The 26,207-nt window shown below is 41.9% G+C and overlaps 1 protein-coding gene across 4 annotated transcripts in view; it reads left to right on the top strand.

Moving 5' to 3' along the window:
• Window positions 1–25,691, top strand: part of LOC121282344 (alpha-1,3-mannosyl-glycoprotein 4-beta-N-acetylglucosaminyltransferase C-like) — a 146,094-nt gene extending 120,403 nt beyond the window's left edge. For all 4 annotated transcript variants that reach the window (XM_041196046.1, XM_041196045.1, XM_041196044.1 and 1 more), the window contains exons 2-4: window positions 7,811–7,966; window positions 19,562–19,712; window positions 22,835–25,691. In XM_041196046.1, the coding sequence (XP_041051980.1) occupies window positions 7,865–7,966; window positions 19,562–19,712; window positions 22,835–23,991 (1,410 nt within the window). In that variant the 5' untranslated portion in view covers window positions 7,811–7,864 and the 3' untranslated portion in view covers window positions 23,992–25,691. The remainder of the gene's footprint in view (window positions 1–7,810; window positions 7,967–19,561; window positions 19,713–22,834) is intronic.
• The last annotated feature ends 516 nt before the right edge of the window (window positions 25,692–26,207 follow it).

The following is a 26,207-nucleotide window of genomic DNA, read 5'->3' on the forward strand; positions in this document are numbered from 1 at the left end:
TTTTAAAACCATGCAACCATTCAAGCTTATTGAAAAATCAAAAAAATCCATCATGTCGATCTTACACTCCTACATTCAGTCAGTGATTTCCTGCACAACAGGACCCAATGGGCGTTAATCTCTGAAATTTACTTGGAGCCCATGTTAGTGAATACAGGGTCTCCTCAGGCTTGTGTCCTGTCGCCTTTACTTTTCATCCTCTGCAAATGATTGTCGATCAGAGCATGACGACGTAATGATCCTGAAGTATGTGGATGATATGGTATTTGTAGGGCTTGCAAGGATTAACAAAGTAAACTATAGGAACTTGACTGTGCAGTTCGCAAAATAATGCAATGACAATTCCCTTAAACTGAATGAAGACAATACAAATAAACTGGTTATCGACTTTCAGAAAAAAAGTTAATGATATTGTTCCCATGAAAAATTATGATATGTACATTGAAATAGTTACAGACTGTAAGTATCTAGGTGTCAAAGTAGATAAGTTGAATTGGAGGGAACAGTGTACAGATGTGGTGGCCTAGGGTCATACACGATTATGCTACCTCAAAATTAAAATCCTTTCAAGTAGACCCTGCAATCATGAAACTCGTCTATACAGCTGTAGCTGAGAATGCTGTCCTTTTTGAATATCTCCTGGTACTGTTGCCTTAGGAAGGTAAACTTGAACATACATATGAACATACAAATTAAGAGTAAGAGTAGGCACTCGAGCCTGTCCTACCATTCAATAAGGTCATGGCTGATCTAATTGTAACCTCCACTCCACATTCCTGCCTACTCCAGAAAACCTTTCACCCCTTCTTATCAAGAATCCATCTAGCTCTGCCTTAAAAATATGCAAAGACTCTGTTTTCACTGCCTTTTGAGGAAGAACGTTCCAAGGATTCATGACCCTCGGTCTTAATTGAGTGACCTGTTGTTTTTAAACCGTGATCCCTAGTTCTAGATTCTCCCACAAAAGGAAACATTCTCTCCACATCCACTCTGTCACAACCCCTCAGGATCTTAAAGATTTCAATTAAGTCACCTCTTACTCTTCTAAATTCCAGTGGATACAAGCTTAACCTGTACAACCTTTCCTTGTAAGACACCCATTCATGGTATTAGTCTAGTAAAGCTTCTCTGAACTGCTTCTAACGCATTTACATCTTTCGTTAAATAAGGAGACCAGTACAGTACTCCAGATGTGGTCCCACCAGTGCCCTGTATAACAAAAGCATAACCTCCCTACTTTTGTAATCAATTCCCCTCATAATAAACAATAACATTCTATTCGATTTCCTAATTACCTGCTGTACTGGCATATTAACCTTTTAAGATTTATGCACTAGGGTATCCAGATCCTCCTCAAACTAAGAGTTCTGCATTCTCTCACCATTTAGATAAATGTTTTTTTATTCTTCCAGCCAAAATGGACAACTTCACATTTGCCCACATTATACCCCATTTGCCAGATCTTTTCCCACTCACTTAAACTAGCTATGTCACTTTGTAGCCTCCTTATGTCCTCTTCACAGCTTACTTTCCTAGCTATCTGTCATCAACAAATTTAGCCTGTAGAAACTCTTATTATCTGTCTTTATATTTCTAGCTAGCTTCCTCTCATACTCTAATCTTTCCCTCCTTATTAATCTTTTTGCCATTCTTTGCTGTTCTTTATATTCTGTCCAATTTTCTGACCTGCCACCTGTCTTTGCGCAATTACATGCATTTTCTTTATGTCTGATACTGTCTTTAACTTTCTTTGCCAACCACAGATAGATCCTCCCTTGGAGTTTTTCTTTCCTGTTGGAATGTATCTAATCTGTCTATTCTGAAACATCCCTTTAAATTTCTTCCACTGCATCTCTATTAACCTATCCCTTAACCTAAGTTGCCAGTTCATTTTACTAGCTCTGCTTTCATGCTCTCATAATTGTCCTTATTTATGTTTAAAATACTAGTCTTGGACCCACTCTTCTCCCCCCTCAAACTGAATGTAAAATTCAATCATATTTTGATTGCTGCCACCTAGGGGTACCTTCACTGAGGTTGTCAATTAATCCAATCTTGTTGCACAATACCAGGCCTAGTACAGCCCGCTCTCTGGTTGACTCCACAATGTGCTGTCAAGAAACTATCCTGAAAACATTCTATGAGCTCTTCATCTACACTACCCTTGCTCACCTGATTTTTCCGGCCTATATATAGATTAAAATCCCCATCAATATTGGCGTACCTTTCTGACAAGCTCCCATTATCTCTTCCTTTTTGAGCTACCATGTAGTTACAATTAGGAGGCCTGTACACCACTCCCACAGATGACTTCTTGCCTTTATCATTTCTCATCTCAATCTAAACTACTTCTACATCCTGGTTTCCTAAACTTAGGTCATCTTACTCTAATATGCCTTTACCATCATTCATTAGCCGAGTCACCCCTCCACTTTTGCTAACTTCCTGTGCCTCCTAAATGTCATGTACCCTTCAACATTCAGGTCCCAATCTATGTCATCCTATAGTCATGTCTCTGTAATACCTATCAGATCATACTTATTTAGTTCTATTTGCATTATCAATTCATCTGTTTCTTTTTCAAATGCTATGTGTGTTTAGATATAAAGCCTTTAGTTTTACCCTTTTTCATTATTTTTGTAACCTCTAGCCTTATCTGCTGGTTTACTCTTAGATTTGTACACTCAGTCCCTTCCTGTCACGTTCTGTTCCCTTTTTAATACATTTCTTTCTTGCCTTGTCCCTACTCTTTGGTTACATATCTTCCCAAATTTGATCCCTTGCCCACACTATTTAGCTTAAAGCCCTTTCTACTTTCCTAGTTATGCAGTTCTCTAGAACACCAGCCCCAGCAAGGTTCAGGCAGAGACTATCCCAACAGTACAGCTCCCACTTTCCCCAGTACTGGTGTGATTGCCCCATGAACCGGGATCCACTTCTCTCATACCAGCCTTTGAGCCATGCATTCATTTCTCTAATCTTCTTTGCACTATGCCAATTTGCATGTGGCTCAGGTAATAATCCAGGGTTTATTATTTTTGAGGATCTTAATTTGGTGCCTAACTCCTCATACTGATTATGCAGAACCTCCTTCCTTGTCCTGCCTATGTCATAGGTACCTACGTGGATCACGACAACTGGATCCTCCATCTCCCACTGTAAGTTCCTCTCCAGCCCTGAGCAAATGTCCTGAACCCTGGCAGCAGGCAAGCAACATAGCAATCTGGATTCTCACTCTTTGCGACAGAGAACAGTGTCAATCCCTCTTATTATACTACCCCTATCACCACTACACTCTTTTTTGCTACCCCCACTTGAATGGCTCCCCGAATCACAGTGCTGTGGCCAGTTAGATCATCCACCCTGCAACCCCAACTCCCATCGAAACAAGCTGAAAGAACCTCGAGCCTGTTATGGACAATTGCAAAGGCTGACACTCCTGCATTCCAGCCCTCTGGGTCCCCTTACCTGCCTCACCTGCAGTCACATCCTCCTGTCCCTGACCACCTTCCAAATCAGAAGACCCTATCGTTAGTGGTGTCACCACCTCCTGGTACAAAGCATCCAGGTAACTTTCCCCCCCCCCCACCCCACTGTTGTGTTGCAGTACCTGCAGCTTGGCCTCCAGCTCAATGACTTTGAGCTGAAGCTCCTCAAGCCTCAAACACTTACTGCAGATATGTTTGCCCTGGATCATGCTAGCATCCAGGAGCTCCCACATGATGCAGCCATGACACATCATCATTATCCTTATGTGCTTTAATTAATTACTTTATTCAATTATTTTCTTTTATATATCTATTAATCATACCACAAATTCCTAAACTTTAGGAATTGAGTAGACCTTGACCACTTACCGGCAACTTTCCAAGTACTCACTAGACAGCTAGCTTCTTCCCCTGTAGTGGGACAAGGACTAATTCCTGCAGGGTGAAAAAGCAAAGGAGTATCTGCCTTCCCCTCTTCACTGAACTCCCTCAACTCACCAAACTCTCAGACTCTGTTGAGGTCGCACTGACAATGTCTGAATATATATGTTCTAAGCAGGTACAGGGGAAAAACAGTTCCAGCCAGCTCCTTAATTAACTATTCAGCTACTGCCAATGGATAGCTTCTATCTCCCTGCTTAGGCTCCTGGATAAGACTTAGAATTTAAACAGCACTTGCGATTAAATGTTAAATACAAACAATATTAGATTTTTAGAAAGAGATTTAAGATTCCCTCAGCTCACCAAACCCTCACACTTTGTTGAGGTTGCACTGAGAATGTCTCTTTAATGAAATTAATGAATTTTAAGGGTACAGAGATTATTGGACCAGGCAGAGAATTTTAAGGGTACAGAGATTATTGGACCAGGCAGAAAGGGTATTTGATGAGCAAGATCTTTCTTGAGAAAATCTGCTCTCAAAGTATATTGATGAAAGTGAAGAATGTCATGAACAATGAGAATCACTCCTTTTTGCATTATTATTTCTAGATGCACGCAAGGAAAAGGCTAAATTCTTAAACTCATTTGTGCCCTTCTCTATAAGAGCTTTTAACAGGAGTTTGATGAATGGCTGAGAATATGTACTCATGATGGGACTCATTGACTGATTATTTTAATGCTTTGGAATGGTTTTTAAAATATATATTAATTTAAGTTAGACCTCCTGTGAGAGTTATTTTCTTTCTTTTTATTTATATGGTTTTAAAATGAATGAGCTATGTTAATTATATTGTTAAGATGAATTAAGCACTTTGAGCACATATAAATAGGAGACTTTTGCGACCAGTGGGCACCATGGGAGCCAGAGTACTTCATTGGCCCTCAAAGCCAATTTTGACTTAAGTTGTTACAGTTCCTTTTAAATTTTACCCTTAGTTATAATGCCCCTTAGGGGCTATCAATTGGTTTAATTGGCATTTATCAAATTGTCTATTTGGTTAATTAGGTAAATTACTACTCAAAAGATATAAATAGGGACAACAGGGAAGAGCGAAGAGCTGTGAGACTGAACAAAGTCAATAAACACTCACTCAGTAAAGAAAAGCTCTGTCTTGGGTTTTGGTTTCACCAATCGGCTTGGATTCTATTAACAAATGTACCCGAAATGAATTTTAGTATGGATAGTTAAATGAACTTGAATTAAATTGTAAAATATTATTGATAAAACAAAGCAAGAAGATAACAAATACAGATCAATGACATTTGATGGTTAAGTTATTCCAATTCAATATTGCTTTGTCTGGTTAAAATATTTTTAGCATTCTACCTTTCCCAAGTCATATCCAGTTTCTACCCCTGTGTGCATGCACATAGACATTTCCTAGCAAAGGTCGTTGAATCATGATCAGGGGCTGAAATAATGTGCTGTCTGATTTTTCCCGTGTTCTCCACTGAACACTAAATGTGGCATCAAAATTGTTTCTCCAACTCCTGCAGTGTCAAAGGACTGCAATTCAGAGCTGGCTTGAAAGAAATGGTGAAGCTTTATGCAGCTAATTAAGTACTTTTGAAGCAGAGACAGGAAAATGTGGTAGCCAGCAAAGTTCTGACTCAGAGGTGATAGCGCTACCACTGAGCCAATAGGTAATTGGATAGTTCATTTATCATTTTGGGATTTCAGGGTTAATAATTTTTACTTAATTTTGGTATCATAGGCTCATAAAAAGTTCGGTATGGAAGCCCTGATGTCATTCAGAAACAAAACTCATTAGGCAAAGATGTAGCCCATACAAACACTACAAAATCTGCTTTTAATAACTTGAAGCTGGGTGTTTAAGTCAGAGGTTAGTAAGATAATGAATTTTTGTTTTGGTTCCTGGCTTTACAATGCTAATAGCTGTGACTGTCAGAGTGGAAAGAAGCTTAATTCCTGTCCTTGCAGCTGATGGTCTCACTCCTTCACCAATCTTGAGGAATAATTGCAGAAATCCAAGTCCCTTGGTTGACACAAACTCTACTATCAGGAAACATTCTATAATGGAAAGTTTCAAAAGTTTGAAAGCAGTTTCTTGGTTAAAATTTGCTCCAGATATAGTGTAATTCCTGATGCAATTAAACTGGAGGTGTTTGAGTTATTGTGTTGCAGACATATACTGACATGTTAATTGGGACAAGAAGAATGACTAATGAGAAGCCATTGAACTAGCACAAGAATAGAGTCAAATCATGGGCTGATTATGTTGCATGATTGTGGGCACAATACTGTAAGGAAAGTTGTAACTTCAGGGGAGTTCACACAATTCATCTTTGTATAGACTGGAACATATGAAGTGTACCTGTCCCTAGCCTTCCGAGTGAAGAAGATAGAATGAGCTAGCTAGGTAGATATTCTCTCCTCTGTAGGTTGGTGACAAGTACACTGAATACGTTAGAGATACCAGCCCCTGCAGTTACACCTGCCCATACCATCAATCATCTAGCTTAAAATAGAAGAGAATAGAATGGAAATTATGTCAAGCACAATTGCATTAAATAGGGTTCCAGTGTAGAAGGGTTTCTGGTTCAAAGAATCTTTGATATGCTCAACGTTGAATCAGGCTGTCACACCCCTTTACAAAGAATTTGGGATAGTTACAAGTTAAAAGATTGAATTTTCATTTATAAACTAGGCCCATTATTACAACATTATCTTAATAACTGTCATATTTTGAAAAAGCAAATCAGTACAAAATGGTGCAGCAGTTAAGCTACTTTTTTAAAAAGCGTCACAGATTTATCTTGAAAACTACTTGTATCTTGGGAGTAAACTAGCTTGATTTGATCCTTTTCAAAAAAGGCACAGAAAGGAGAGTGGCACTGGGACAAGAGACTGACTGGCCTATTCAGATTATTTTATCCTTTAGTAATTTTGAAAGAGATGACATGAAGCAGTTAAGCCATTTACCTGTGATTGGTTTGCATCCATTCCGTTATCTCTGGGCTGTTACTTTCTGCAGCCATAATGCAAATGGATCTCCTGTTCTCACATCAATGCTTGTGCCACTCCACAATCAGTACAAGGTGAGGCACACAAAAAATGCCAATACAGTTAGTGGCAACTATTGAAATATTTTGTTATATTTATTCTTTCACAGGATGTGGGCGTTGCTGGCTAGGCCAGCATTTATTGCCCATCCCTGATTGCTCTTGGAAAAAGTGGTGATGAGCCTCCTTCTTGAACTGCTGCAATCCATCTGGTATAGGTGCACCCATAGTGCTGTTAGGAAGAGATTTCCAAGATTTTGACCAGGATTAAATAAATACTGTTTTCAATTAACTGAGTGTTGGAGACCTTTTCAGCTTTAGATGCATGCAATGTCACGGAGACTTTCCAGACCCTAATTTTTTTTTTTGAAAAAGTAATTCTTCCTTTTCTCTCTCCATACTACTCTTGAAAGGAGTGGAAAGATTCCTTGGATTTTGCAGCCCCTGGTATCTTACCCAACCTGTCAATCATCATATGTATATGTTAGCAGTAAATGTTCGCAGGCTATTTAAGCATGCGGCCCATCACAAGTCTGATGCTGTCCCTGCCTGTTATCCCATGTACTGGACTCTGAAATACTGTAATCTCCTTGCAAAACGATGCAACCACTGCTTTATCTGAAGACTCAAACCTCCAATTTGACTAGAGTATTGCTGAAAAAAGAGACATGCTGTCAAAACTTTTCATCTTGCACTCATCAGAATCACAAGAATACCAAATCTCAAAGGGAACAACAATTTATACCACTTGAGAATAGAGTGCAGATTGGTTGGCAAGTGGACTTTTTTTCAGCAATACTCAAGTTCTATATTACCAAGCAAAAAGGTGATGAGAGTTTCTTCTGTGTTTTTTTCAGAGTGAGACTGAAAACAGCCCTGACTCATGATCAACTTGGAAAGATTTTGCTGCAATGAGATGCTACTGGAAACGATCAGTGACTACAGTTGGTTCCTTCCTGTTTCTTTGTCTTTTCATGTACCTCTGTATGAAGGATGAAGAAGGGAGTGCACTGGTAAGTATTCTAGATGGCAGAATGTTAATGGAACCTACTTTTGCACCAGTTTCTTTTGATAATCTTGATGGTTTTATGCTAGGAGTGATTGAGTTACCACTTTCACAAGTGAAAGAGGGAATTTTTCAAATGGCATTCAATTTAACAACATACACCCTCCTGGACAACAAGTCATAAGTGTGCAGCCAGCTTGATACAGACCTACTGACACCAAACCTAAGAAACCTTCCTGTTGACGTGTGCATTCTAACTGAGATATTTAATTCTAATGCTAGTGAGAAGGGTACTGTCAGCTTCAGTCCTCAAATGTTTCAAACTCTCTTGTGCCCCTTTCACGATACAGAAGAACATTCTGAATACATTTGTCATTCATATGTGATGTCACTAAAACAAGTTCTCTCCAGCATAAAACATGGACCAGGGCCATCCACATGCACCTTTCCGTGAAAGCCACTTATTTCTAGCAGCTCCAAAATTTATACATACGGCAAAGTTCAGCTTATATGTAACTCTCTTCTCTGTAATTTTGTAAACTGCCTCCATCAATAGGGAAATAATTACTTCACCCAATCCCGCACTGATAATGAGTTTAACACTATTTGCCTATATGTTTTCTTTCTGGAATGAATGCCTGGTATAATAATGTGGATCAGCTCCATAATCTAATCTCATAGCAGTATCCCAACGATCCTGAGCATTTGACTAATATCAAGACCAACAAGTCAGTTGAACGCTTGTATTTTATGGAAATACGGAACCCAAAGCTTTGTCCAAATGCATTTGCTAGTTGTCACATGGTGACCTGTATTTCTGATCAGTAAATAAAAATGTGTTATAGACATCTATAGTTGGGCATGTGATCTCAATACTCAGAGCTACATTGAGGTTGTAGATGTGCCTTAACCTTGGTGCGTTTGTTGATAAAATGATAGGAGAAATAGCAGGGTATGCGAGTATTTATTTTTATCACTGTGATGCTTTACTTTCTTGGTTACTGAATAGTAGATGTTTGTTGATATACACTTGTGAAATATATTTACTTGTTTATGGGAGTGTTGATAAAGCAGTTTCTCCTAAAAATAGTGCTTGTGACTAAAGCATATTTGCTGTAGCCACACTCGTGGCTAGTCAGTGATTTTGACAAAGTGCCAGATACTAAACAGAGTCTGGAAGAGAATGAATAGGATCTTGACTTTCTGCTATGTAAGTTTTTTTTATTTAAACCATTCTATCTCATGGAAAAGTTACTTGAACATTCATAAGAGCAAATTTAAAACTATGGGACATAATCAAAATGAAAAAATGGCTCAGGTGACTATTATAACATTAAAGGAGTTGACATCAGCTAATTCTTGTGAAAGGAGAGGATGTTTGAAATGCAACCTTACTTTGACCCAGAGATATTGTGGGTAGTTGTCTTTTAATACCTCACACACACAAAATGTCATGAAAATATTTGCTGGGAGAAACACAAAAATAAATTAAGCTGATCAGGTTTCCTCCAATTAAATGTCGGGAAGACTGAAACCATTGTTTTTGGTCCCTACTCCAAACTCTGTTCCCTAACTAATGTCTTCTTTCCTCTCCCTGGCAACAGTCTGAGATTAAACCAGTGTGTTCACAATCTTTGTGTAATATTTAACCCTGAGATGAGCTTGAGTTCATTTTGTGCCATTGCTAAGACCACCCATTTCCACCTGCGTAACATTGCCCAGCTTCAGCCTGTCTCAGCTCATCTGCCGAAAACCCTTGTTCATGCCTTCACAGCCACTAGACTAGACTATTTCAACAGAACTTTAGCTGGTCCCCCAGTAAACTTGAGGTCATCCAAAATGTGCTGCCTTGTCTTAATTCGCAGTAAGTCTCATTCCCCTATCACCTCTGTGCTCGCTGACCAACATTGGATGCTGGCCAAGCGAAATGTCTGGATTTTAGAACTCACATTCTTGTTTACAAATTATTCCATGGCTTCATCCCTCTCTATCGGTCTAATATGCTCAAGCCACTCATTTAATTCTGGCCTCCTGAGTATTCCTGATTTTAATTGCTCCACAGTTGATGGCCACACCTTCAATTGTCTAAGCACCGAGCTCTGGAATTCCCTCCTTACACTTCTCTGCCTCTCTCTATCTCGCTTTTCATCTTTAAGACCATTCTTAAAACCAACCTCTTGATCAAACTTCTGTTCATCTAACCTAATATCTCCTTACGTGGTTTGGTGTCATTCTTTTGTTTTATAATGCTCCTGTGAAGCACCATTAGGTTAAAGGTACTATATAAATATAAGTTCTTGTTAAAAACAAAAAAACTGCGGATGCTGGAAATCCAAAACAAAAACAAAAACAGAATTACCTGGAAAAACTCAGCAGGTCTGGCAGCATCGGCGGAGAAGAAAAGAGTTGACGTTTCGAGTCCTCATGACCCTTCGACAGAACTTGAGTTCGAGTCCAAGAAAGAGTTGAAATATAAGCTGGTTTAAGGTGTGTGTGTGGGGGGCGGAGAGAGAGAGAGAGAGAGGTGGAGTGGGGGTGTGGTTGTAGGGACAAACAAGCAGTGATAGAAGCAGATCATCAAAAGATGTTAACAACAATAATACAAAAGAACACATAGGTGTTAACGTTGGTGATATTATCTAAACGAATGTGCTAATTAAGAATGGATGGTAGGGCACTCAAGGTATAGCTCTAGTGGGGGTGGGGAGAGCATAAAAGATGTAAAAATAAATAAATAAATAAGTTTTTTTTTCTCTTTTTATAATGGAAATAGGTGGGAAAAGGAAAATCTATATAATTTATTGGAAAAAAAAGAGCAAAGGAAGGGGAAAACAGAAAGGGGGTGGGGATGGGGGAGGGAGCTCACGACCTAAAGTTGTTGAATTCAATATTCAGTCCGGATGGCTGTAAAGTGCCTAGTCGGAAGATGAGGTGTTGTTCCTCCAGTTTGCAATGGGCTTCACTGGAACAATGCAGCAAGCCAAGGACAGACATGTGGGCAAGAGAGCAGGGTGGAGTGTTAAAATGGCAAGCGACAGGGAGGTTTGGGTCATTCTTGCGGACAGACCGCAGGTGTTCTGCAAAGCGGTCTCCTAGTTTACGTTTGGTCTCTCCAATGTAGAGACCACCACATTGGGAGCAACGAATACAGTAGACTAAGTTGGGGGAAATGCAAGTGAAATGCTGCTTCACTTGAAAGGAGTGTTTGGGTCCTTGGACGGTGAGGAGAGAGGAAGTGAAGGGGCAGGTATTGCATCTTTTGCGTGGGCATGGGATGGTGCCATAGGAGGGGGTTGAGGAGTAGGGGGTGATGGAGGAGTGGACCAGGGTGTCCCGGAGGGAGCGATCCCTACAGAATGCTGATGGGGGGGGGTAAAGGGAAGATGTGTTTGGTGGTGGCATCGTGCTGGAGTTGGCGGAAATGGCGGAGGATGATCCTTTGAATGCGGAGGCTGGTGGGGTGATAAGTGAGGACAAGGGGGACCCTATCATGTTTCTGGGAGGGAGGAGAAGGCGTGAGGGCGGATGCGCGGGAGATGGACCGGACACGGTTGAGGGCCCTGTCAACGACCGTGGGTGGAAAACCTCGGTTAAGGAAGAAGGAGGACATGTCAGAGGAACTGTTTTTGAAGGTAGCATCATCGGAACAGATGCGACGGAGGCGAAGGAACTGAGAGAATGGGATGGAGTCCTTACAGGAAGCGGGGTGTGAGGAGCTGTAGTCGAGATAGCTGTGGGAGTCAGTGGGTTTGTAATGGATATTGGTGGACAGTCTATTACCAGAGATTGAGACAGAGAGGTCAAGGAAGGGAAGGGAAGTGTCAGAGATGGACCACGTGAAAATGATAGAGGGGTGGAGATTGGAAGCAAAATTAATAAATTTTTCCAAGTCCCAACGAGAGCATGAAGCGGCACCGAAGTAATCATCGATGTACCGGAGAAAGAGTTGTGGAAGGGCGCAGGAGTAGGACTGGAACAAGGAATGTTCCACATACCCCATAAAGAGACAGGCATAGCTGGGGCCCATGCGGGTACCCATAGCCACACCTTTTATTTGGAGGAAGTGAGAGGAGTTGAAGGAGAAATTGTTCAGTGTGAGAACAAGTTCAGCCAGACGGAGGAGAGTAGTGGTGGATGGGGATTGTTCGGGCCTCTGTTCGAGGAAGAAGCTAAGGGCCCTCAGACCATCCTGGTGGGGGATGGAGGTGTAGAGGGATTGGATGTCCATGGTGAAGAGGAAGCGGTTGGGGCCAGGGAACTGGAAATTGTTGATGTGACGTAAGGTGTCAGAGGAATCACGAATGTAGGTGGGAAGGGACTGGACAAGGGAAGAGAGAAGGGAGTCAAGATAACGAGAAATGAGTTCTGTGGGGCAGGAGCAAGCTGAGACAATCGGTCTACCGGGGCAGTTCTGTTTGTGGATTTTGGGTAAGAGATAGAAGCGGGCCGTCCGAGGTTGGGCGACTATCAGGTTGGAAGCTGTGGGAGGGAGATCCCCAGAGGAGATGAGGTCAGTGACAGTCCTGGAAACAATGGCTTGATGTTCAGTGGTGGGGTCATGGTCCAGGGAGAGGTAGGAGGAAGTGTCTGCAAGTTGACGGTCAGCCTCCGCAAGGTAGAGGTCAACACCTCATCTTCCGACTAGGCACTTTACAGCCATCCGGACTGAATATTGAATTCAACAACTTTAGGTCGTGAGCTCCCTCCCCCATCCCCACCCCCTTTCTGTTTCCCCCTTCCTTTTCTCTTTTTTTTTCCAATAAATTATATAGATTTTCCTTTTCCCACCTATTCCATTGTAAAAAGAAAAAAAATATATCATTTATTTTATTTTTTTTTACATCTTTTATGCTCTCCCCACCCCCACTAGAGCTATACCTTGAGTGCCCTACCATCCATTCTTAATTAGCACATTCGTTTAGATAATATCACCAACTTTAACTTTAACACCTATGTGTTCTTTTGTATTATTGTTGTTGACATCTTTTGATGATCTGCTTCTATCACTGCTTGTTTGTCCCTACAACCACACCCCCACTCCACCTCTCTCTCTCTCTCTCTCTCTCTCTCTCTCTCTCTCTCTCCGCCCCCCACACACACACCTTAAACCAGCTTATATTTCAACTCTTTCTTGGACTCGAACTCAAGTTCTGTCGAAGGGTCATGAGGACTCGAAACGTCAACTCTTTTCTTCTCCGCCGATGCTGCCAGACCTGCTGAGTTTTTCCAGGTAATTCTGTTTTTGTTTTTGTATAAGTTCTTGTTGTTGACCCAGAAGGTAACAAGCTGATGTTTTTAGTTGTACTGGCTCCCATGTCCAAATATACTATATTGTCATAACCTAAATAAGAAAATTCCTATAACCCACAAGGGGCCAGGAATACAGGCAATTACCTTTGCTTGATTTGTAATGAAAGCAAATTATCAATATAGGCAAAAATTTACCAAATTTCACTTTCCATTGAATTAATTCTTATGGTTTTAAGTAATGCGTGTGGCATATAATAGACTGCCAAGACTCAAACAGGTGGCAATCAAAGCTTCTAGTTTCAGAGGAAAATATTAACCAGACTGTTAATTGGCACACTTGCCTAACATTTATTCTAAGTATTTCTTGCTCTATTACATTACCTTTTTCTTCCACTCTGATGTATGTACCCTTTAATATGGCAATGATACCATACGTATCATCTGAGTCCTTTAGGAGAGTAGACACAAGCTAAACTGGTGCCTAACATCTTGCTGTGGCCTGGAGATAATGGAGCACTGTTCAAACAAAATCTGTAACATTGGCAGGGATTTCTCTGAATTTACCTGGATTCCAAGCTGCCAGCCCCTCTCATCAACTGAATTCCCTTTGTAATAGTGCCTTTCACAGCCTCGGGCAAATCTTAAAGTACTTCACAGTCAATAAAATACTTTAGAAGAGTCATCACCTTGAAAACTGGTGGCAGAGCCAAAAACAAGCCTGCAAGACAGTTCAGATATTTATTCCATGTCCTCTTGTTATTGAAAGGATAAAATTCAAATATTGTTCAGGAATCGCTGTTGTTCTTTGTGAACCTGCTCCCTCTGGTGGAGGAGACGCTCCCTGTAACAGTAATCTAAACTGCTGAAACCAAACGGAATATAAGGGCAAAGCTCTGAGAGACTCTTTTTTACCAAAATCACCAAATAGCCTTTTTAAAAAATATTCTTTCATGGGATGTGAGCTTTGCATTTGTTGCCCATCCATAAGTGCCCTTGAGAAGTTGGTGGTAAGTCACTTTCTTGTACTGCTGCAGTCCATGTGGTCTAGGTACACTCACAAAAAACAAGAACAAAGAACAAAGAAAAGTACAGCACAGGAACAGGCCCTTCGGCCCTCCAAGCCTGCGCCGATCATGTTGCCCTTCAACTAAAATATTTTGCATTTCCGGGGTCCAAATCCCTCTATTCCCATCCTATTCAAGTATTTGTCGAGCTGCCTCTTAAACACCACTATCGTACCTGCTTCTACCACCTCCTCTGGCAGCAAATTCCAGACACTGACTACCCTCTGCATAAAAAACTTGCCCCACACATCTCCTCTATAGTTTTCTCCTCTTACTTTAAACCTATGTCCCCTAGTAATTGACTCTTCCACCCTGGGAAAAAGCTTCTGACTATCTACTCTGTCCAAGCCACTCATAATTTTGTAAACTTCTATCAAGTCGCCCCTCAATCTCCATCGCTTTTATGAGAACAATCTGAGTTTCTCCAACCTCTCCTCATAGCTAATGACCTCCAGACCAGGCAGCGTCCTGGTAAACCTCCTCTGCACCTGCTCCAACACCTCCATATCCTTCTGGTAATGTGGCAACCAGAATTGCATGCAATATTCCAAGTGTGGCCTAACCAAGGTTCTATACAGCTGCAGCATGACTTCCCAGCTTTATACCCAATACCCCTGCCAATGAAGGCAGTCATGCCATATGCCTTCCTGACTACCTTATCCACCTGTGTTGCCACTTTCAGTGACCTGTGGACCTGTATAACCAGATCCCTCTGCCCGTCAATGCACTTAAGTGTTCTGCCATTTACTGTATAATTCCTACCTGTATTAGACCTTCCAAAATGCATTACCTCGCATTTGTCTGAATTAAACTCCATCTGCCATTTCTCCGCCCAAGTCTCCAACCAATCTATATCCTGTTGTATCCTTTGACAATCCTCTTCACTATCTGCAACTCCTCCAATCTCAGTGTCATCCACAAACTTACTAATTAGCCCAGTTACATTTTCCTCCAAATCATTTATTTATACTACAAGCAGCAAAGGTTCCAGCACTGATCCCTGCGGAACACCACTAGGCATGGCTCTCCATTCAGGAAAGCACCCTTCCACTCCTACCCTGTGTCTTCTATGACCAAGCCAATTCTGTATCCATCTTGCCAGCTCACCTTTGATCCCGTGCGACTTTACCTTCTGTACCAATCTGCCATGAGGGACCTTGTCAAAGGCCTTACTGAAATCCATGTATATAACATCCACTGCCCTTCCATCATTGATCATCTTTGTCACTTCCTTGAAAAACTCGATCAAGTTAGTGAGACACGACCTCCCCTTCACAAAACCATGCTGCCTCTCACTAATACGGCCATTTGCTTCCAAATGGTAGTAAATCCTGTCACGAATAATCTTCTCCAATAATTTCCCTACCACTGATGTAAGGCTCACCGGCCTGTAATTTCCTGGATTATCCCTGCTGTTAAGAAGGGGGTTCAAGATTTTGACCTAGCAACAGTGAAGAAGTGACAAGATAACTTCTAATGAGGATGGTGAGTGGCTTTGAAGGAAACTTGCAAGTGATGGTGTTCCCATGTATCTGCTGCCCTTGTCCTTCTAGAAGGTAGTGGTGGTCAAAGGTGCTGTCAAAGGAGCCTTGGTGAGTTATTGCAGTGCATCTTGTCGATGACACACACTGCTGCCAATGTGCGCCAGTAGTGGAGGGAATGAATGTTTAAGGTGGTGGATGGGGTGCCAATCAAGTGGGCTTCTTTATCCTGGATGGTGTCGAGCTTCTTGAGTGTTGGAGCTGCACTCATACAGGCAAGTGGGGAATATTCCATCACACCTGACTTGTGCCTTGTAGATGGTAGACAGGTTTTGGGGAGTCAGGAGGTGAGTTACGCATCGCAGAATTCCCAGCCATTGGCCTGCTTTTGTAGTCAGACTATTTATATGGTTGTCTAGTTATGTTTCTGATCAATGATTGATCAATGATCAACTTAAGCCTTGCTGTTAAAGGGAACCTCTCAAGTCCTTTGATGGCTCAGTAGAAGAACTAATGCTGTTCTTTATAGAAGAAGGACATTTGTATACCTTTATTTATCTTGTACCTGACCACACCTTCCAAGACTGTCTCAACATGAGTCAACTTTTGCTCATGAGTTTGGATGGGACTCCAGAGCCAGAGCACAACCGAGGCTGACAATTCAGTACATTGCTGAGAGAGTGCTATGTTGTCAGAGGTGCCATCTTTAAGATGCGATGCCAAACAAAAACCCTATCTCCTTTGTCAGGAGGATGCAAAAGACCCATAGCATTGTTTTTCATTCAATCCATGCTGCCAAGGAAAAACATCAGTTGGCCATTGTTCTCTCATACTGGTTGTGGGACCATGCTGCTCATACATTGGCTGCCATGTTTGCCTATGTTATACTTCTAAATAGTGCATTGGATCTGAAGCAGTTTAGAACATAATATTTGCAACAAGCCCCTTATTGAGCCTGCCGTAGGTTTTCTCACATGTTCAGTGGCCCAGGTTAATCCTGTAAGCAGACATTGTGCCTGTTGCATCATAGTACTGAAGACTTTTGCTCCAGAACTTGTCATTCCCCCAGCAAAGCTATTCCAGTACAGCTACAACACTGGCATCTACCCAGCAATGTGGAAAATTGCCCAAGTATGTCTTGTGTTACAAAGAGCACAAATCCCAACCCGGCCAATTACCGCCCTATCAGTCTATTCTCAATCAACAGCAAAGTTGTGGAAGGGGCCATCGACAGCACTATTAAGTAGCACTTACTCAGCAATAACCTCCTCACTGGCACTCAGCTTGGGTTCCGCCAGGACCACTCCGCCCCTGACCTCATTACAGCCTTGATCCAAACATGGACAAAAGAGATGAACTCCAGAGGCGAGGTGAGAGTGACTGTCCTTGACATCAAGGCAGCATTCAACTGAGTGTGGCATCAAGGAGCCCTAGCAAAACTGAAGTCAATGGAAATCGGGAAAACTTTCAACTGGTTGGAGTCATACCTAGCACAAAGGAAGATGGTTGTTGTTGTTGGAGGTCAATCATCTCAGCTCCAGGACATCACTGCAGGAGCTCCTCAGGGTAGTGGTCCTAGGCCCAACCATCTTCAGCTGCTTCATCAAGGACCTTCCCTCCATCATAAGGTTAGAAGTGGGTACGTTTGCTGATTGTGCAATGTTCAGCACTATTCATGACGACTCGGATACTGAAGCAGCCATTGCCAGATATGTAGCAACTTTCAAATTTGGGCTGATAAGTGGCAAGTAACACTCATGCCACACAAGTGCCAGGCAACGACCATCTCCAACAAGAGAAAACCCAGTCATCTCCCTTTAACATTCAGTGGCATTACCTTCACTGAATCCTTCACTGTCAACTGAAGATTACCATTGACCATAAACTTAGGTAACCATATTGGTACTGTGCCTACAAGAGCAGGTCAGAGGCTGGGAATTCTGTGGAGAGTAACTCACCTGCTGACTCCCGAAAGTCTGTCCACCATCTACAAGGCAAACCCGCTTGATCGGCACCTGCTCCACCACCAAAGCACAGTGGCAGCAGTGTGTACCATCTACAAAATGCACTCTAGGAGCTCACCATGGCTCTTTCAACAGTATCTTCCAAACCCAAGACCAGAAGGACAAGAGCAGCAGATGCATGGGTCACCACCACCTACAAGTTCCCCTCCAAGCCCCACACCATCCTGACTTGGAAATATATCACCGTTCCTTCATTTTTGCTGGGTCAAAATCCTGGAACTCCCTCCCTAACAGCACTGTGGGTGTACCTACACCACATGGACAGCAGCGGTTCAAGAAAGCAGCTCACCACCATCACCTTGAGGGCAATTGAGGATGGGCAATAAATGCTGACCTAGCCAGTGATGCCCACATCCTGTGAATGAATAATTTTTTTAATAAGTTAGCTCTTCACTGCCCATATCAAGCTAGGAGATAGCATAACCTGGGGTATGTAACAATATGAACAGGATCCCATGAACCTACAGTTTCACCCATGTGTTTCTCCCTTTTTTGATGGGTGGAACTGATGAGCACTCTGCTACAATTAATTCGATGGCAAGTCAAGGAGGTTTATTTTGCAGCATAGTCATGGCTGAACCAAAGTAGCAATTCCAGACTTCCTTTAAACTTCCCCTTCAACACTTTTCCTGACTGTACTAAACACCAAGACTATCCAGAATAGCAGGCAGAATATTCACTTAGCACATTATTGTATTTTAATACCCAGCCCGGCTATCAGACCGCCCCTTCCCACAGCCTTCATTAAACCAGACTGAACCTGAACAATGGTTCTTCCCTCCTTTTTCTGATGATTATAATCAAAGGAAAAGTAATCTTATGGGTGCAGTTGCCATGGTAATCTGAGAATAAATCAATTAAATTAACACAACTAGAATTGGTGTGAATGATCTTTGGAATGTCCTCTGTCTGAAGCCTGCTGTTTCACTCTGAGCCTCAATAACCTGTAAATTTAATCCACTATGAGCTAAGTTTACCTCAACAATTGTATTTTAATATAAATTACACCAAGCCCACCCTTTCCTCTCCCCCACCCCCTCATGATGGCATAATTGAAAATTCCAAAAAGTGAGGTACTTTATAAGCACATATTTTTGTTTTATGTGGGTAGAGTGGAAAACATGGAACCGCTTCCCCTCCACCCCCAACCTGGGGTGAAGAGGGAATCTCACCATATCAATTTATTAAAACATGAGAATTCTTGCAGCACATGGTCTTTATGCACAAAGCAACTATTTCTACATTTCTCCGGTAAAGAACAAGACGGTTATTTGGCAATGTTGAGCACCCACTATTTTAAAAATTTGTTCATGGATGGGGGCGCCACTGGCTAGGCCAGCATTTATTGCCCCATCCTTAATTGCCCTTGAGAACTGAGTGGCTTGCTAGGCCATTTCAGAGGGTATTTAAGAGTCAAGCACATTGCTGGGGTCTGGAGTCACATGTAGGTCAGACCAGGTAGGGACAGCATTAGTGAACTAGATGGGTTTTTACAACACTGTTCATCGTTAGACTTTTAATTCCAGATTTTTTTCACCATCTGCTCTGGGGGGATTCAAACCCAGGTCCCCAGAGCATTACCCTGGTCTCTGGATCACTAGTCCAGTGACAATACCACTACACCACCGCCTCCCCACTACTACTTGTGACGTGTTCTCCTCTGTGAAAATGTCAAGTTTGCTAGCTCGACCCGTAAAACAGAGATTACTGATGCATGCGTCTTTGATAATTGTCCAATTTCCTGCTCAAGGTGCAATTTATGGTTGTTCACATTGTCTTTCAGGAAGAAGAAGAAAGGAGATTGGCAAAAGAAATAGCTGTGCAACAGCTGTATTCAGAGAGGAATGCGCAGAGCTTCAGGGAGCTGATCAACTTTTCCGCACCTATTAATGTCACCTATCAATACTTAGCAGGTTATCCTTTACTAAAAAAGAGTAAGAGAAAAACATTTTCTTGAAGTTGTTCATGTGCTAATTGTAAAATGAAAGGAATTAAATTTACTGATATATGAGAGCCCCTCTTGGTCTAAAGTTTCCTAAAGCAGAAGCTGCTGTCTGAAACACAGCTACAGTTTCAAATTAACTAGAATTACAGTGTTTTCCATGCATTTATGTTGCTTTTTGTGAAGAATTTTTCTCACCCAAAAGAGGGATACCAGCATTTTCACCAAGCACAGTTTATGCTTCCATCTCGACCATAGCTGTTGTCCCCTCCAAAATGTTCCAAAAACCAAAGCATCCTCGATTGTATTGGATTCAAACACAAATCATAGAGGTGAATGGATGACCTTCTAATCCGATGTAACACACTCTATCCTGGAATTAAAAACAGGTTGAATTCAGTTTCACATAGCACTCAAATGTCAACGCACATTACATTTTGTTGACATTTGACATCCCCAAGTTCTGTTCAATTGACTAAATTGGTATCAACAGGATCTCTTTACACGTTGACAGTAAAAATTACCTAAAAATCCTTCTGTCACCTGTGCACTTGTAGAGTTGACTCTTCAGATGTTTATTGCCCTTTGTCTGGTGAACTTTTTCGCAGGATCTCTTTGCATGTATTACATTTAACCTGGAGCCAAAACATTAATTTTGTCCTTGAGCAGAGGAACTTTTAGTCACTTAGACATTTTTTTTTAATTTTATGGTTGAATTTTGTAATTGTCAAAATGAAGGATGTCTGATCAGTGCTAGGAAAAGCAACATTGTTTTGACTTATCATCCCATACACCAAACATCGTCAAATAATGGAAATCTATCCTGACAGCTGTTCTTTGCCTGTGTCAACTCTGGCAGGCTGCTAAGAACTTTACTTAGTAATAAGGGAGGAAAAGATATTCAATTAATATTAACTAATTATTAATATTCAAATAAATTAATGTTCAATTATCTTTTTAAAAATTTTACAAGGTCATTAAGCAGCCATTTCTTGTATCAACCAGTCTCATATCAGCTGTAATAGAGACTAAGTGCAGAGTAAAGCTTCCTCTTCCCCGCGCTAAACCTAAAAGATCAGCCCCTGTACCAATGTGACATTTTATTTTGCTTGGCAGGCCAGTAGCTTCACATATGTGAAATTATGGGCTGCTTCATACTGTGCTGTTAAGAATGTCAAAACTAGTTTTACTTAGACCCTTGCAGCTGGGGCAAGGACTCAATTTGTCATCAAACCAGGTTAGATTTGAATCAATTCAGAGAAATGCAAGGGCTACAGTTTATTCAGCTCCCATCCTTGCTGTGTAATATATATTATTGCAAAGTTTCATTTAGGTCATAAACCTGGAATAAATTATGGGGATTCTGATGATATCAAAATTTCTTAGTGGTGTAATTTTCACAAAATCATTCTGGTACAGATGGCGGCCATTTGGCCCATTGTGTCTGCACCGGCTCAGACTGAACGGTCTGTTACTGCTGGTGAAGTATCATTTTGCTGGTGATGGAAACCAATTGTTGTCCAAGTCATGGGAGAAAATCCTATGACTAAAAAGCACAAAGGTTCAACTGAAGATCTATCTGATACCCAGATATCAACTAATATCCAGGGTGAACATGTTCTAGAAACAAAGTGGACTGTCACGCGGAGCACTGCCAGAACACTTTGCAACACAATGGTTTCTTGTGTTTACCCTGCTGCGGAATACAAATCTGCCTCATGGTCTCATGGTCTAGCAGCTATTACACACACATCGTGGACCAGTAGCAAAATGCTACCAAGAGAAGAGTATCACGGACACTTAAGTCCACTCCAACAGAGTGGCATCTTATCCTGCCCCACATTTCCCAGCTTGTGATGCCATCATGCTCCCTTAATGAAAACTTAACACCAAAAAAGCGTTTAAAATTGCATCAGCCATTCTGGGAAACAACAGCTAATTTTCCTGCAGACGGTGCTGTTATCAACCCACCATCCATATGGATGGGATTGTGGGACACATGAAGCATAACAAATCCGCACCTCATCACTGATCCAACAGCAGAAGAACCTGACTTCAAGCTCCCTTGAGTAGAATTTTTGGGTCTGTGGGCCCAGGAGTGACCAGGAAATGGGCCACTGACCGTGATTTCACACGGGCTGGCCAATTAACTGTCAGCCAGCGCGAAACATGAGCCGAAATGCTCAGGGCTGCCAGGTTGGGGGCAGGAGGAGGGCAAGTGCTGAAGTTGGCACGGGGGCGCGGAAGGAAAGCTCCTTGAAGGTAGAGAGCTGCCTCAGGGAGCTGACGAATTTAAAATCAATAAAGACAGAATTTAAGATCTGGAAAAAATGTCCATGCATTAGAATGAGTCATCTGTGCATGGATGTTATAAAAATAATAAAAATTCTGTGCATATATTTTTTTTAAATTTAATTACAGAAACCTCACCGCACCCGTTGATGGGGTTTCCTGAAAAATGCAATGGCCGCCTGGCTGATTCACCCGCCCGCTAACTGTAAGGTTGGAAGGGCAGCGATAAATCCCTGATAAATCTTAATTGCTTTACTAGGTCTCTTAATTGTCGGGCACACTGCAGACTCTCATGCGTCCACCGACCGAAATATCGCATGCTATTTTATGCCCAATTGAGTCGGGCACGCCCCTGCCCATGGGACGTAAAATTCTGCCCCTTGAAGACAGAGGATAGAAATCAACCGAATCCGCACATGGCGCGGACGATGTGCTCACCTGCTTCATAAGTGGAAGCTGGGGGTCAGCCTGAAGTGTGATAATGGGCTGAGAGTCCCTAACCATGGGCCACATCACATCAACCTGCCCACTAAGATCTGTTGTAGGAGATAAGCTATTTCTCCCCTTAGAAGGCCAATGAATGGATAGCTAACCTAGACATCCCATTATAAGCTTTTATGTCCTATAAAAGTAATATAATATCCACACTGAATCATATGAATGGATCCAATTTTTAAAATATAAAACCAGTTTGATTGCACCATCTTCAATTGCTGATTGGAATGGAAGTAATTTGGAGTGATTTGCTTTGGAATGTTTGGAGCACATTTTTAGATTTTTGGCAATTGTATAGATTTGTTTCTGTGTCTGCACTATTTACAGAATACCTTACAGTTGGACTGTCCTCTGTGAAACGAAAACGGGGGAATTACCTGCTTGAAACACTTAAATCCATTTTTGAACACTCGACTAATGAAGAGCTCACAGAGATGGTGGTGGTCGTACACCTGGCAGACTTTGACATGGCTTGGAATGCACAAGTGGTTCAGGACATTTCCAGAAAATTTGCTCACCATATCATTTCGGGTCACTTGGTCATTATTCATGCACCCAAATTGTACTATCCACCTCTACAAGGTCTGAAACGAAATTATAATGACCCAGCTGATCGTGTGACTTTCAGGTCAAAACAGAATGTTGACTATGCTTTCCTGCTCAATTTCTGTGCAAATTTATCAGATTATTACCTAATGTTGGAAGATGATGTTCAATGTGCCCGGTCTTTCTTAACTGCAATTAAGAAAGTCCTTGCTTCAAAGGAGGGATCCTATTGGGTGACTTTGGAGTTTTCCAAGTTGGGTTATATTGGAAAACTTTACCATTCGACTGACCTTCCAAGATTGGCCCATTTTCTACTGATGTTTTACCAAGAGATGCCATGTGACTGGTTACTAGCTCATTTCCGAGGCCTTCTCACCCAAAAAGATGTCATCCGCTTTAAGCCTTCCCTATTTCAGCACATTGGATATTATTCCTCTTTCAGAGGAACAGAAAATAGGTTAAAGGATGATGACTTTGAAGAGGATTTCTTTGATATTCCTGACAACCCGCCAGCGACGATCTACACAAGTCTCAAAGTGTTTGAGAACTATGAACCCAGCAAAGCTTACAGTAATGGTGATGAGTACTTTTGGGGAAAATCACCCTCCACTGGAGACTACTTCACCATTGTTTTCCTAAAGCCAATGAATGTTACCAGAATCCACATAGTCACTGGCTCAGAGGATCGGCATAATGATATTCTTCATTCTGGGATCCTTGAAATTGGAAAGAATCCAAAAGCGACCCAGAAGAGTAAAGATTGCTCAGAGTATGTTAAACTAAATGAGTTCCAAAAAGGATTGTGTGATAAAAAAGATATCAGTTCAATCATTGATTTCAGTGCAGACTGTGTGCGAATATATATAACAAATAGTCAAAAAGACTGGTTAATTATTAGAAGCATCAGTATTTGGGCAAAGCACAGCAACCAACTATGACAAAATATACCCTCTACTCAGTTTTCTTCCTTCCGTTCCTCCATGACATTTACTGGAACATAATTTCATGGCCTGTATCTTACCAAAGTGGTTACGTTTTATGGGTGAGCCTAAGCAGTGAATGTTGTCAGCCTGTTCAACTAAGGAATGCCACAGCCGAGCTCCTCTAACTCCAATTGCATATAAAATTTTAGGAGTGTTTGGTAGATAGTTTTGAAACCAAAACTTTGTTTTTAAAGCAACAAGGAAATTTATTAGAGGGTGTCAGTTTTGTGATACTAATTAGAGCTGAATTCTTGCAAATTAACTTTTTTCTGATGTATAAAAACTTTTATACAATGAAAATTGTTCCAGAAGACTGCTCGAGAAGTTTTTGAATACCAGGCGACTTGCAGCCAACCAACATTCCATATCAAATGGTTTAGTCCTCAGCACAACAGTTAGTTATTTTAATTTAAAACGTCTATTTGTTGTGTGCCTGTTGGATGCCATACGTTTTCTGTTCATAAGCCACCATTGCAGTATGACCCTTTGCCCCAGAATTAAACGGTCAGACCATAGGTGCCCATTGAATGCCATGACATTTAAACTTAACACATACCCTCCATTTCTGCACAGTGGTTGATTAGCAATCTGATTGGGAATGAAAAGAAAGGGCCAGGACAAGATCATAATGATAGGGGCCAAGTTATAAGTGAAATTTAGGGATCATTTGAAATTTTACAGAAGTACTCTCAAAATATTGTGCATATCTGATCACCACCTTCCGTCACCAACTATTAATAAGCACTGTGAGAATGTAGCATATATGTGGAAATATTGTAAAATCAGAAGTCTAGATTGCTGATCAATAGTGTCTCGTGTTCAAAACAAATACGGATGAGACAACCAGGACTTGCTTTCCCCCTTCCCCCAGCCCCCATGACCAACTAGAGTTAAAATCTCTAGTCATTCAGACTCCGTTCTCTAAAAGGTGAAGGTTTGGACACTCTGGTACAGGTACAATCCACTTTGGGAATGCAACAGACTGGCAGGTTGAGTCTTTCACCACCAAAGCTCGCTTGTGTTGTCCAAACAGGAATAGCTGGCCACAAGGATTGTCCCCAATGCTGTGGGCTGAATTTTCTCTTCGAAGTGGGAAACCAGAGTTGGGTCTGTTTCTGTGTCCTGAACCTACCCCCAGGGAGAAACAGTCAATGACCTGGGTCCTCTCTTAATTGACGTGGAGACAGGTTTGCTGCCCATTTAAAGGTGACAGGTGGTCCCTTGAAGCTGGGGAGCCACTCGAGGGCCTTCCAGCTTAAGAGGAGCGGCAGGCTGCAGTAGAGGGTAAGTAACTGAGAGGGCGCTTCAGCAAAAAGGTCCCCTCACCAACATTTTTGAAAGTTAAAGTAAAATACAGAAAAAGCAGCCAGGCCACCACTGTCGGTGGGGGCTTCAGAGAGGGCGCTTCAGCAAAAAGGTCCCCTCACCAACATTTTTGAAAGTTAAAGTAAAATACAGAAAAAGCAGCCAGGCCACCACTGTCGGTGGGGGATTCCCTCTAGATGGCAGCCTTTGGTTGCACCCTCACCAAGGAAGACAGGGAGGGCATGTAAAATCATCTTGAGCATTGGCACCTGGCCTGCCACTGGCTGTCCACTGCCAGGTAGTTAAAGTGCACCCCAACCTTCCCCCAGCACCGCCCCACCACCACCACCACCACCACCGCCCCCCCCCCCCCCCCCCCCCCCCCCCCACACACACACACCCCACTCCTCTCGCCCATTCCAGCAGGAAATTGGAAACCAACTGGGAAATCCCAGTCAACCTCCTTTGATTACCCTTAACAAGGCTCTTAATGAACCTAATTGGCCGCCCTCCTCCTTGTGAGGGAGCAGACAGACTTGCTGGATCCCGAATCCGCTTCCCTTCTAAATGGGCAGCGCCAGGAACAGGGTTGGAAAATTGGCATGCGGGCTGGCACTGGTACTTTTGGACCCTCTGTTCCCAGCCTCAGGGCCTACAAATTCTGTCCTGTATATCAAGTTGATAGAAAGAGAGAATGGAACTGTTAAAGGGAGAATCAGACAACATTGTACTTAATGAATAATTCTACAAATTGTCGTCAAATGGTTCTGGGTGAGCTACCTGGAAGGTGAGCTGCTTCTCACTAGAAGTTTGATTTATACATATACTGAGAAAGCAAGGGTAGCAGAGAATTTCAAACCATTAAC

Source organism: Carcharodon carcharias, chromosome 9, assembly GCF_017639515.1.
Source record: "Carcharodon carcharias isolate sCarCar2 chromosome 9, sCarCar2.pri, whole genome shotgun sequence".
Classification (NCBI taxonomy): domain Eukaryota; kingdom Metazoa; phylum Chordata; class Chondrichthyes; order Lamniformes; family Lamnidae; genus Carcharodon; species Carcharodon carcharias.